Raw genomic sequence first — 12856 nt, 5'->3', positions numbered from 1 at the left:
GCTACACACTTTGCCCTTGGTTACAAGTGACACACATTTTGCTGTTTGGAAATATTTTCACATGCGAAATAATAAATGAACCTGCAGACTATGAAAAGTAAACCAATTAAACCCGCATTTCATAACTTTTAGTTGTTTTTCCTAAATATTTTGTTAAAACTGTGACAGTTTTAACAAAGTGTTAAAAATGAAGCTCCTCTGCATCCGCTCTGTGGTCCTGCTGCCATCTCCAAAAATCCACCGCTTAGTCAGAAACCGCCAGTCAGAGCCAAGAGGAGGGGCTTAGTGTTGTCAATCAAGCTTGTGCACACACTGCTCATGATTGCTAGTTTGCTCTAGCCATGGTAATGTTGAAAAACAAAACAAAACAAGAAATTACTGTTAAAGAAAAACTGTTTATCCACTGTCAGTGGTGGTCATGCTAACTAGCCTGTGCACAGTCTGACGTGGGGAAGCAACAGACCTGGCAACCCGTATACTGAGGCGATTAGTCCTGAATGCAGCCATTAGATTTTGAGACTCTTGCTGCAGGTTTTCCCATCTTCCGTTTCTCAGCGTGTCCTGACTGGTTCCCATGAATAAAGGCGACTATTGTGACACATTTTTTTTTTTATTTATTTATGTTTTTAAACAGATTCAACAATCACTAATGTAAGTCCATCAATTACACTAGTTTTCTCTGGCTGTGCTGCCTCTCCCCCAGCCATCACTGTGGACTGGTGGTCAGCTGGCTGAAGGCTTATTTACAAAAGAAACCCATTTACCCATTTGGACACATTTCTAGTCACTAATAGCTAAACCTACAGACTATAAAGAAACGTGAAAAGGTTTTTTGCCTTTCTTTCCAATTCATTAATTCCATGTTTTTATTTATTTATTCTTAAAGAAGTGAAGATACTCACATTATAACTGTGGCATTCTGCATAATATTGTTGCATCCTGAATGATTGGAAGAGTTGATAGGACTCTGTGGTTCTGGACCAAAGTGGTTCAGGTTTTATGTGAAAGGTCAGAACTGCTTTGTGTCACTTGGTCAACATAAACCCATGTTGGGTTCCTGAAGGCTCTGTTCTCGGGCCACTTCTCAATTCACGGACTATTCCTGTCAGGTACTGCAAAGTACAAACGCTTTGTATTTATCTGCTTGCTTCTTTTAAATCATGAGTATAAATATTACTGTCTCCTGCAGTCTTCCCCAAAATATTACTTTATTCACATTGCACCTTGTCTTTTTATCTGCTTAAATTGGCCTTTTTTAAGGTTATTTTTCTTTTAATTTGAATTTTCTTTTGCTTCAATGTGTCTTATCTCTGTTTCTCTGTTTTTCTGCACAGAAACTTTGAATTTCACTTTGTGTGAAAGGAGCAACACCAACATTTTCTCTGCATTGTCTTTAGCAGTACAAACAACTGTGCTGCTAAACAATCATGTTTTGCATTCTTCTGCTACAAAACCATAATGTTATCATAATACGAGAATCTCACACCTACTCAGAAGATGCTTGCTCATGAAGATTCTCTATAAATTGTAGGGTAAAACAAACAAACAAACAAACAAAAAAAACGCTGCTTTTTATCTTTCGCAAACATTTACCACTTTGACACCGGAGCATTTTTTTTTCTCTTCCTTTTCTGCGCCTTCTGCTCTTTTCCCCGTCTTGTTGTCTGCCGTGCATCAGGGCTGCCCTGTGGCACACGGCTGAAAAGCACCCGGGCACTTTTGATTTCCACTCAAGGTGGAACGTCACCCTTTGATTTCCTGTTTTAACATTCAAGAGGCGGGAGGCGAGGAGGAGAGGGGTTATTGATCAGAGCGGTGTAGTGAAGGTCAGCAGGAAAGAGAGGAGGAAAGGAGGGATGGAGCGGGTGGTGGGGGGGGGATGAAAGAGGACAGGGGCAGAGATGGAGGGGCTGGGGAGATGAAAGGAGGAGGAGGATGAGGAGAGGGGTTGAGTGAGCAGACAAGCTGCAGGACTTTGTGTGTGTGAGTGTGTGTGTGTGTGTGTGTGTCTATGTTGCTCCTCAGATATCCTGCTGATTGAGCTTGCGCTTCTCAGTGTTCAGCATTCAGCTTTCAAGTTGATGGTTGAATTGATATTTCTTACCCCGCTGTGTTTAGTGTTTGTGTATCTGCCCGGGCTCGTAGCGTAGCGCGTCGGAGTGTCTCTCCATATCTGCTCAGATCTACTGTACAGCACGTGTGTGTTAGTACTAAACTGCTGTTTTCTTTTCATTTTTTTTTTGCCTCACTAAAGTAAATCTCACCCCGACTCGCCTCTCTTTCTCCTCCTCTCTGTCTCCCAGGGGTGCAGTGTGTGAGTTAGGAGGAGGTATGACTTGCCTTGGTGGGCTCATGGTAAGTGAGACACACACGCACACGCACGCACAAAAGCAGCAGACTTCTGCAAGGAAAAGTGTCTCGGCTTCTCTAATAAAACTAATCATCGCCAATCAATATACGCACAGCATGAGCACGCAGTGCCCTTATCTATTCAGGCTCCGTCATTCACTCCCTGCGCGCTGGAATGCGAGTTTAGATTTGCGAGCCTTCAGGGGGAATTTGCATGCAAACACTTTACTCACAGCAGTTTAATAAAGCGACTCATTTGTGTTCAGGGTTTACCGCCAGATTCACTGAGCAGATTATGCCTGAGTGTTTCTCCTGATTGGTTGGTTTTGTTTTTTTTTTTCCCCCTGGAGTCTGCGTCGAGAACAGTTAGTCGTTTCTAACATTAAATGGCTTAAAAGAGAAAAGTGTGCTGGAAAGAATTTGTGTTTAGAAGAAGAAGAAAAAATGACTTTCTAAAGTGCCACATCAAAAGTGTGTAAAAAAAAAAAAAAAATCCTGTTTGCAATAAATGCAGCCAGAGTCTTCCTGTCCAGCTACAGTGGGAGGTTTTCCAGCAGTGTTGAGGAAATATTAGGACAGCCCACTCAATATTGAGAAATGTTCAGATTTTATATATCAATAAAGCTTGTTTTAATTGTTAAACATAAGATATAAACTTAAACTACGTTATCTAACTGGAAAAGGTTTGGACACCTTACCTCTGTATATGTAACCAAGGTTATCCACCTTGGTTACATATCATCAGTCTGAGGCAGGTTTGCCCCTCTCCTCTCTGCACCTCTGATCTATTTGAGGTGTTTCTTGCTTGTTCAGCCTGTATTAAGTCACATAAAGATCAAGATCTGGGATTTGTCCTAAAAGTTCCAGTTCAGCTTCAGCTTGAAGATTTTTTTTTTTTTTTTTACAGCTTCTTTGACATTTCAATACACAGTAGAAGAATTGGTTCTGATACTGCAAAGCATCCCCAAACCATGACACTTCCACCTCCATGTTTCACAATTAATGTTAGGTAGTGTTTTTTTGTTGGTTTGTTTATTTTTAGCTGCGTTGTCCTTTGCTCTGATGGCCAAATAATTTGTTCTTACACTCATTTGTCCAAGGAAAACTAGTCTAGAAACTTTAGTCTGTCCTTAAAGAGCAGTGGGTTCTTCCCAGCCTCTTTTTGATTGTACATTTCACACACTTTCATGTATTAACAACAGCAAGAACCTGCTTGCAATGACAGTTAAGTTTTCGGGAACTACTTTTAGCATCAGACCTGAGCTCATTGCCAGTCGTTTTGTCCGCTTGGGGACTGTCTGATTTTTAATTTTTTAAAATCCCCCTTAAATCTCACAGACCCAGAGCTGCCACAATCTTGTTTCTTAGAGGTTTTAGACGCTATTTCAATCTTCACACTCGCTTTAACAGAGGAGAACCAAACTAGTTGTCTGAGTGATGAAGTTGTCATTTATTCCACTCCAAAATGAGCATTTTCTTTTATTTTACAAAACAAATTAAAGATATTTTTTAAATTGTTGATTTACATCACTTGAATTGTGTGTTTAAAAATGTCCTAGGGTGTCTTAATCTATTTTATGTCTGCAGATAAAGATTCCTGTGATTGACAAAATTATTTAGCATAAAATGTAATCAAAAATATGCAAACAAGCATCCGCTTTGTCACAAAAGTAGTGAAACTTCAATAAGCCGTCGAGTATTTGGATGCCTAATACACTCCTCCACACACATGTGGAGACACCCTGCAGTCTGTCAGCTATAGGGCTTATTAGTCAGAGTCTTCTGGGGCCCTCCATATAGCAGGCTTCAGTGTCCCATCGATCTGTTAGATGCCAATGAGTGTGTGTGTGTGTGTGTGTGTGTGTGTGTAAAACGCTGAGTTTTATCTCCTAGCGGTCAATACACCGTGTTTTGACATTGGTGGTCTGAGATGGGATCCTTCCTTCACACCTCTTCCCTCCTTCATCCGTCACTGACACCACTCTCCCCGCATTTTCTTGTTTTGTTTTTTTTGTTTGTTTTTTTTGTGAAGGTATGATGCTAAATATTGTTGAGTGTTTGACCATTAATTCTCAGTAAAAATCAGCATGAAGATGTGATGAAACTATCGTTTTCTGAAAGTCGGAGGGTCAACCCACTAAACGCTTTTTTGAGCATTCTTAAACACGTTGTTGCCTTTCCAATGCACTTCTCATCTCTGAAAAAAAATTTATGAATCCAGATTTTTTTAAAATTGTGGGTTTCTCAAGAGATTAGCAGTGGTTAATATAATTTCTGCAGACTTTAGTTTGAATCATCCTGGTGCAATCTGAGTCTGAATGGATTTTTGTTTATATAAAACAACTCAAACTGTTGAAATAAGTGCTAATTTATGGATGTATTATTTAATTTTTTTGACTTCCCAAAAAAAAGGGCATTGTTCTTTGAATTAATTGACTTAATCTTTAATTTATTTCCATTTGGTCTGAAACTGAAACCCGTAAAACTGACACGTCGACTCTTAGAGCCGGACTGTTTTCGCGTCGTGTCGACATTAGGAATGATTACTTAATGTTCGTAGAAATATTTGCTGTTGCTTTACATAATCGGCTTGGCAGATTATTTGTGTTTGGTTAGTAAAGTCATTATTCTCACAGATTTGTGACCGCTTACTAGCTGAGCGTGCAGATTGATGCTCCTGTGTCGACCAGCTGGACTCCCGTTCCTTCAGCTGTGTGCTCTGGTGGAGCCTGAAGGTGTCGTCCCGTTATTTCAGCAGATGGCGGGCAGCCCAGCACCTCACTCAGTGACCCCCTTCAAACGCCCCTCAGGGTTTCAACATGTGTGTCTGTATGTTCACTTCTGCAGACAAATGCATGCATGATGGTTCCAGAGCAGGTTGTGCCGTTTTATTTATACTGATTTCGCCCATCCAGATGTGGAGACAGGATGTATCGCAGTAACACAATCTCAAACTGAATTTTTATTTATTTATTGATTTTTTTTTAAAGAAATCTAACTTTCTTTTCAGCATTCAATAAGGGGGGAAAGTAAGGTTTTTTAAGAAAACCAGTGTTGGCACAGCTTGCAATGTGTGAATAAAATAAATTATATTAGACTAATATAATGCTTTATTAGGGCACTCAAAGATGCCTTTCAAAGAAATCAGTCATTTCCAGGCAGGCCGAAGGTGACAAGCTGCAGAACTGTTGCGCGTGGCATCATGGCCTCTTTAGGATGACAAGTTGCTCAAAATAAAAATCTGTTCACTTTTAGCTAGAAAGCTGAAAATTGGATATCCATGAGTTGCAGAAATGGTTTATCAAACACAAAAATCCTTTTTTTTTTTTCCTCACAACCGTCACAGTTCCCAAACCTAAACCCAGTGGAGGGCCTGTAGGGTGAGCTGCAGAGAGCGTTAGGAGACCTCAGGACTGACTCTGACTCTAAGGTCATAATGGCCGGTTATGTAATACCTGCCAGTGACTCATTCATTTTGGCTAATCAGGCAATAAAATGCCAATAATCAGTTGACGAATTTGACCCAATAACCCAGTTGACTTCATTTAAATAATTTTTTTTTTATTAGATTTTAGTGTAGCATTGAAAATAAAAGACAATATGTGGAGCTGGTGCAATATTATTAGGGCTAGTTTTATTGCAGTTTTTATGCAGTCTTGTGGGCGTGGCAAGGTGGCGCCTTTGTGTGGCTTCGCCAATGTTTTAGCCGCCTGTCTCTTTTTTAGCCGTCTTATTAAAACTATACGAGTTTTAATAAGAAACTTATCTTATTTTGTGAGCAGACTTATACAGTTTGCTCAGAAAAACTAAGCATTGTTTTTCTGAGCAGACTGCTTATTAAAACTAGCCAGCTAGTTAGTTAGCCATCTACTTGTTAGCTAGCAGATAGCATTAATACTGTGGAGCACATTCTTCTGACTTGTGGTTGTAAGACCCACTTCTATAAGGATTTTGTCAACTAAATCTTTATTAATAGTACTTTTCATTAGGTTAGATATGTAGTAATTTCATGTATGGGAAAGAGCTGTTAGCTAGATCATTTTAGCAGGATGTGCTAAAATTGAGAATTAGTGTTACACGGCTATTGGCAAAATGTTATGGCTCTAGCTAAAAAAAAAAATACAGTTATATCATCAAGTTATCATGCCATTATTGCATCCAGAAGGTCTTGTGCAGAGTATAGTCAAAGTCAAAGATTGCTCTCTGGAGAAATTCTTGGTTTCCTAAATATTGCCAAACGGGGTTCAGTACAATAATGGCAGCAGAGACACTGATAATTTCACCACTGATGATTTTTATAAACAATAATCTCTTAAAGAGGGAGGGGATTTCTGTGTTTTCTAAGGGTAAGATAATGTTACTGCAAAACAAGAGGAATTTCTTTTAAGCCATTTTGCACGTCTTAACAGAGGTGCCGACAAATTTGACCCACTTGGAGATGCAGGCGCCCTCTTTAACAAAAGCCAACAGCCTGACATACGCTTGCTGATACAGGAAAAAGGCATTTGTAAAGAAAAAGACCGTCAAAAAGCCGAGAGTCTACACCGGAGCGCACACCTCACCCCCCTCCCTATCTACATCTCCCTCGCACACGTCGAAACGCGGCAGCTCTCCATTCTCTCGTCGTCGTTTCGCAGTATACGCTCCGCAAAGTTATATGAAGGGCATCAGGCAGGCCCGGCGAGCCGAGTGCAGAGTGACAGCGGCGAACGGAGTGATGGCTCGGCCTGATAAACACCCAGCGTCAAATGAAAAGGCTTTGCGCTTGCCATCATCCCCTGTCACAATGCAATTACCGAACAGAGTGATAGCAAGATAGCAGGCCCCCACCGCTAGCCACAATGATAAAAGTATTGACTGATTTGATTGAATGATTAAAATAATGCAGACATAAAAATGGGGTGAAGATAGAGAGAGGGGAAAATGGCAGGGAGAGACGGAGAGACGGAGGGCGGCGTGGGCCGGGCTGCCAAGGAGCGAGGCTTTTGTAGATACGGTTATGTCATTATTGTGTGCGTGCGTTCAGATGTTTGCTTCATCTGAGGCTGCTGTTTTTTATTTTATTTTTTTATTTTTGGGCGGTTTGTTCTTTTGTTCCGTGTTGTTTAATTTCTCCGTCTCTTTCCTGTCTCTCCTCCGGCTCTCAGGTTGCCATTTCTGCTGACGTGAAGGAAGTCCTGCTATCAGATGGGAATGAGAAGTCCATTCAGAGTATCCTTTCATCGTCCTCTCCTCTCTCTCTCCGTCTCTCCATCGCTGCCGTAGCTCCATTAGCTCACAGCGATTCATGTGCGATCGTACAATTTTTGTTCCAGCGGAAAAAAATAAAAAACAAACCCTTTGCTTTTCTTTTGTCCCTCAGTGAGATAGTTAGGCGTTTGATTGTGTGTCCTTTAGATGGAAATCTATGGTGCAGGAATGTTTTTTTTTTGTTTTTTTTTGTTCTGTGATTAAAATGTTCACATCCTAAAGGGGAAAACATTGGGCTTTTTTTAATTTGAGTTTCAAATATTTAATTTCCTTCCTATCAGTATGAAAATGTATTGCAACGGATACCATCTCATTGGATTTATTGACACTGAGAGGATTAGCATCCAAAAACGTGAAACAATCAAATTTAAAGTTCTGCATATTGGGTCTGAAATGTTGCTTTTTCTGATGGTTCGTTGCCTTCGCTGTCAGCTATCAAACGGTAGAGAATCATGGAGCAAACGGCAGACAAATTAGTGCAACACTTTTGCTGCTTCTCTTCAAGCGTAAATAAGAATACAATTGTGGAAAGCAGCGTTTTAAAAAAAGATATCCGGTTTTATTTTTAAGACTTGGATGAGAACGATAACCACAGTGCAAAGATTCATGTCTGAATCAACAATTTAAAGAGGTATTTAGAGGTTGCTTTAACTGGAGTTCTTTCACTTAAGAGGTTATAATCAGTCATAAGTTTGCTGGCGTTAAACAACTTCACTAAAATGAAGACGACTAGTTTCAAAGGATTCTGGTAGCAGTGGCGAGGTCAAGACAAAAGTGGACTTGAAACTGCTTCACTCTCTAAAATGTGGAGCCATGCAAACTGTATTTTATTTGCTTTAATATGCTGCTAGGTTTGCAAAAGAAAGTTACTTACACAAGATTATATGTGCCGATGAAACCAAATAATATTTACATAGACTGTGTTAGAAACAAAAAAAACTTTTTATTTCACTGCCGGCAAAACATGTTGCCACATACTTAACATTCGCGTTGAGGTTTGTAGGTTTTTATGTTGCTTTTGAAGTTATGGCCTCTTCCGTTCTGAGTGGCCTTCCAGCCAATGTTGGGTCTGAAAACTTTAACAAGAACATTTGGGTGAATGCGGCTTTATTCACGATGAACCAAACTTTTGGACATGTTGGTTTATTGTGTTGAAAACCTCTGCAGCCGTGCCTCCACATTACTCTTATGTGGGCAAATGGAAATAATAGTTTTAATCCTACTTGACCGAAAACATGACATTTTTGTGCGTTTTAATGATAGAAAGTGAGAACGGAGGGTCAATGTCTTTTTAAAATGTGAACGTAAACATCTTGTTTCCACTATATATCTGTTAGTTATTCATGATTCATTTGGAAGTAAATAGGATTTTTCTGTGTTCTTTCAGCTGATTGGACTGAATTCTGCCTTTTGCAAATTTTAACCCCTGCACTGTAAAAAAAATATATTTTCCAACTCAACTTGACTGAGTCTAGTTCCCTTGTTGGGTTGACTCAGTTAAGTTGTATCAACTTAAACTGTCACTTAACAAAAGCTGTTGGTATACGTTGACTTAACTGTCTTTAGCAAGTATATTAAACTAAAACTGATTAGTTAAGAGAAATTAAAAAATAAAAAATAAAAACTTGCTCCAATTTATTCAGCCAAGTCTTTATTGTATTTCATGAAGTTGATTTAACATGAAAATTTACATTTTTGTAAATTAAATTAAATTAAAGTCAACTTTAAGATGTAGGTTTTATTACAAATCATGCTTGTGACTGCAAAGGAGGAACACAAAGTCGTGTGGACATTATTTTAGTCAAGTCAGTCTCTGCCTAAATGCTAATTAATCCTCATTATTACATAATAACTGACAAGTTATGCATCCAAATATGAAGTCCATGGTCAGTCTTGTTACTGGTGTTTTCTGAGTCAGAAATGAGTTTTTTTCCCCACTGAACTTGCAGCTCATGACGGACCCTAGATGTCGTGTCGGAGTGCAGGAGAACAGCCGGGCACATTCTGAGGAGGGGGCATCTACCAACCGCATCCGCCAAAATAAGAGCGCTGCGACTGGCATCCTGTCAGATTTAGTTTTGAGAGTTTATCTAACGCTGAGGTTTAGGGTGAGAGCTTGAAGCGATCTTTACAATCAAGTTTGTTTGAAATGCTGGGTGTGTGTGTGTTTTTTTTCCTTTCTTCTTCAAATTAAGACATGTAATTATGTTTTTAGAAGAAATCTTTAGGTGAGATTTTTGGTGTCGTTTCTTCTTTAAGTGGGGCATCGATCAAAACACGCTCGTCTTTTCATCACAGCTCTTCTTCCCTCATTTCATTTCATCTTTTTTTCCCCCTCATTTAATCCTTTTAGATCTTCCAGTAATTAATGGGGCAGCGCCGCAAAAAAGGAAAAAAGCAGCTTGTCTCACCGTCTGTTAACAAACGAGGGAAATCTAAATATGCGTCTCGCTTTCCCCCGTTGAGCGACGCGGCTCTTCCAAATTTAACCCCGCTTACGGCATCTCCGTCCCCAGCCGGGCTACAATGCTCCTTCTCTGATCACAATAAGACCAAACAATAACATCGCGAAGACTGTAAAACACACACTTGGACACGCAAACAATACGCCATTGACCGGCCGCTTTGTTTCCTAGAACAAACACTCGGGGAGAATTGTAAGTGAATTCAGAGCGAAAAATGGAAGCGAGTATACACACACACACACACACACAGAGAGAGAAAAGGTGGGGGGTGAGAAAGACTCAGGATTTGTCCCGGACTCTGCCAAATTGGTCCATTCACACACTTTGTGGTATTTCCTCCCGTTGAGGCCTGAGCCGTGTCCTAATGGCCTCTGTTTATCTCGCGTGGCTTTTTATTTTGCGGCAGAATGGAGAGCGATGGCGGCTGTTGATAGGGCTTCAGATTTATTCAGCGAAATAGATGAGAAGATACGAAAAGGAAGAAGAAGAAGTTGTGAACGGATGGCATTTACTGTACACGCTCTGGGAGAACAGATTTCCCACTTTTCGTAGAAGTTGTTGACCTCCTTTATTGTTGTCAGGCCTCCCGCCCCGCCATAAAAAAACAACAAAAAAAAAACATGCAGCGAAGAGAGCAGAAACCGCCGCTGCTCTGACCTTGAATACTCATGTAGGAAATCAATGGAAATGTTCCATTAAGAATGATTGATGCATGTCATTGGCCGCTGCCGCTCGGCCTCAAGTGATTGAAGAAAATGGGTTTTTTTCCCCCACTTTAAAGCTCAACAAGACTCAAAAATCTTTATTTGATTTCTCAAATCTCTTTTTTACTACTGTGCATGTCTTCAGTTGGGGACAAGTGTGTGTGTGTGTGTGTGTGTGTATAAACTTTCCCTGAGTGGCGTAAGCGTGCTCTGACCGGCCTTTCGTGCTCACTCCTTCGCAGGCGTTCTGATTGTGTGCAAATAAGACACATTTCTGCATCCTAAATGCTCCTCACCTGCGTAACCTGTGTGTCGTTTGTGTTTCTCGTCGTCGTGGGACACCTCTGAGATCCCTGACAGATTTACAGCGATCAGTTCATCACATGTTCCGGCTCTCTTCATCCATCCCTCTTGTTCTTCCCCCCCACCCTGCCTTTGTCGATTGGATTCGTCTCGGCCCTCTGCTGGCTTTAAAGACAAGGAAATCCTAATTGAATTGCTTTGCAACTCCACTAGTCGCTGTATTAATAGACAACTTGACATCAATCACCCAGCCTTTTTGTGTCTTCATTTGTGTGTGTGTGTTTTATTTTTTCTATCTGTGGTTAAAAGCCTTTCCATTGATCCGGTACGAAGCAGCTGTGATGTAGCGCTCCGTCCCTGGACATCATTTCTGCTCACTCATGCTTTCCTCTATGTGGGTGTTGTTGACCACGCAACATGTTTCCCACAGTTCTCTAGTTTTATATCTTCTGATATCCTTCCCGGCAACACTGACATCCACGTTTACAACGGACGTGCTATTACATTTGCTTTAAACTAAACATCGCTTTGAAAGAGCTGATTAGTCAAATGTTAGGTGACCGTTTGTCTGCTGAACACTTTAAGCTATTTGTCCCAAAATAACTTGTATCCGTTGTGTTTGCCGATAAAGAGCAACTTGGAGCGTCTTGATTCAGGACCTAATGAGATCTGAGCACCAACAACTTTCTTTCATGGGACTTTTTGATAAATTATAAATGGCAATGTTTCATTTTTAGTCTGTGTTAGATGTGGTTTTATGTTTTTTCAGTGTAAACATGAATCATTTCAGTTTTAACCTTTGTGGGGTGAACTTAACGTTGGTTCGTGAAAAGCAGGAACCTGCGCCGCCGCCGCCTCCTGCCCACATTTTAGAGATGAATCCTTGACCGCTGCACCTCAGATGTTCGGAGAGTGGTCGAGAGGAACAGGCAGGCCGGAAAGTTTGGGTCAACGCACGTATCGTCAAGGTAAGATGCTGTTCAGCTCAACTCAATGATCTTTAGTTTGATTTTTGTTAATGGTTCCTGCACATTAGATCATTTTACTCTTGTTTGAGCTCATGATCACTTTTTGGAGTTACAACTTAAAACTTCTCTGTTGTTCTTTTTAAGATTTTATGTGACAAACCAACACCAAGTAGTGAATAATTGTGAAGCGGAAGAAAAAAGCGGCATAATTTTCCACCCTAAAAACATTTCATTGATGATTAAATGGTTTAGTCAAAGTTCAGAGCTAAATCCAATTGAGAATTTGTGACATGACTTAAACATTTATATGTGTTATTAACTGTTCTATTGCTTAAAAGCTTTCTTGTTTTCACTAGAACAATATTTTAGTTTGAGGTGTTTAGATTCGTGGTCTCCAGCCACAGACTCCTGAAAAGTGTTGACCATAATCATCGGCTGACTCTGTGGGCTAGTTTGAAGTAAATTCGTTTGATTTTCAAATGTCTGCCGTGATTCAAATGTGACTTGGTCAACACGTATTTGTGTCATCGTGTCGCCCGAATCTCCAACTGGAAATACGGTTGCTTCAGATATTCAGCGTGAAAGAACTCGTCCCGTTTTGAGCGTTCTGCAGATTAATTATCGGGCTTTAAAGTCCAAGCATGCGCCTAGGATCATCAAAGAAAAGTGACCCTCTTTGATGAGGATCAATGGTCCAGAAAACATGCACACACTCCTCACATGCAAGGACAGGCTAAAATGAACCTAATTGTTGTCCCCGTCTCAAAAAAAAAACACATTTTCCAATGACTGTTTTTTTTTTTTTTTTTTTTTTTTT

General features: G+C 40.3%; 1 protein-coding gene across 1 annotated transcript in view; it reads left to right on the top strand.

Annotated features, from left to right (window-relative positions):
• Positions 1-12856, top strand: part of camkmt (calmodulin-lysine N-methyltransferase) — a 131152-nt gene that overhangs the window by 73083 nt on the left and 45213 nt on the right. The window contains exons 5-7 of the mRNA XM_015042005.1: positions 2304-2355; positions 7497-7560; positions 11973-12039. Of these exons, the coding sequence (XP_014897491.1) occupies positions 2304-2355; positions 7497-7560; positions 11973-12039 (183 nt within the window). The remainder of the gene's footprint in view (positions 1-2303; positions 2356-7496; positions 7561-11972; positions 12040-12856) is intronic.

Source organism: Poecilia latipinna, unplaced genomic scaffold, assembly GCF_001443285.1.
Source record: "Poecilia latipinna isolate Pla-1442-1.1 unplaced genomic scaffold, P_latipinna-1.0 Scaffold33, whole genome shotgun sequence".
NCBI lineage: Eukaryota > Metazoa > Chordata > Actinopteri > Cyprinodontiformes > Poeciliidae > Poecilia > Poecilia latipinna.
Note: the sequence above shows the minus strand (reverse complement) of the source record. Positions and strands in the feature narration are given on the sequence as shown.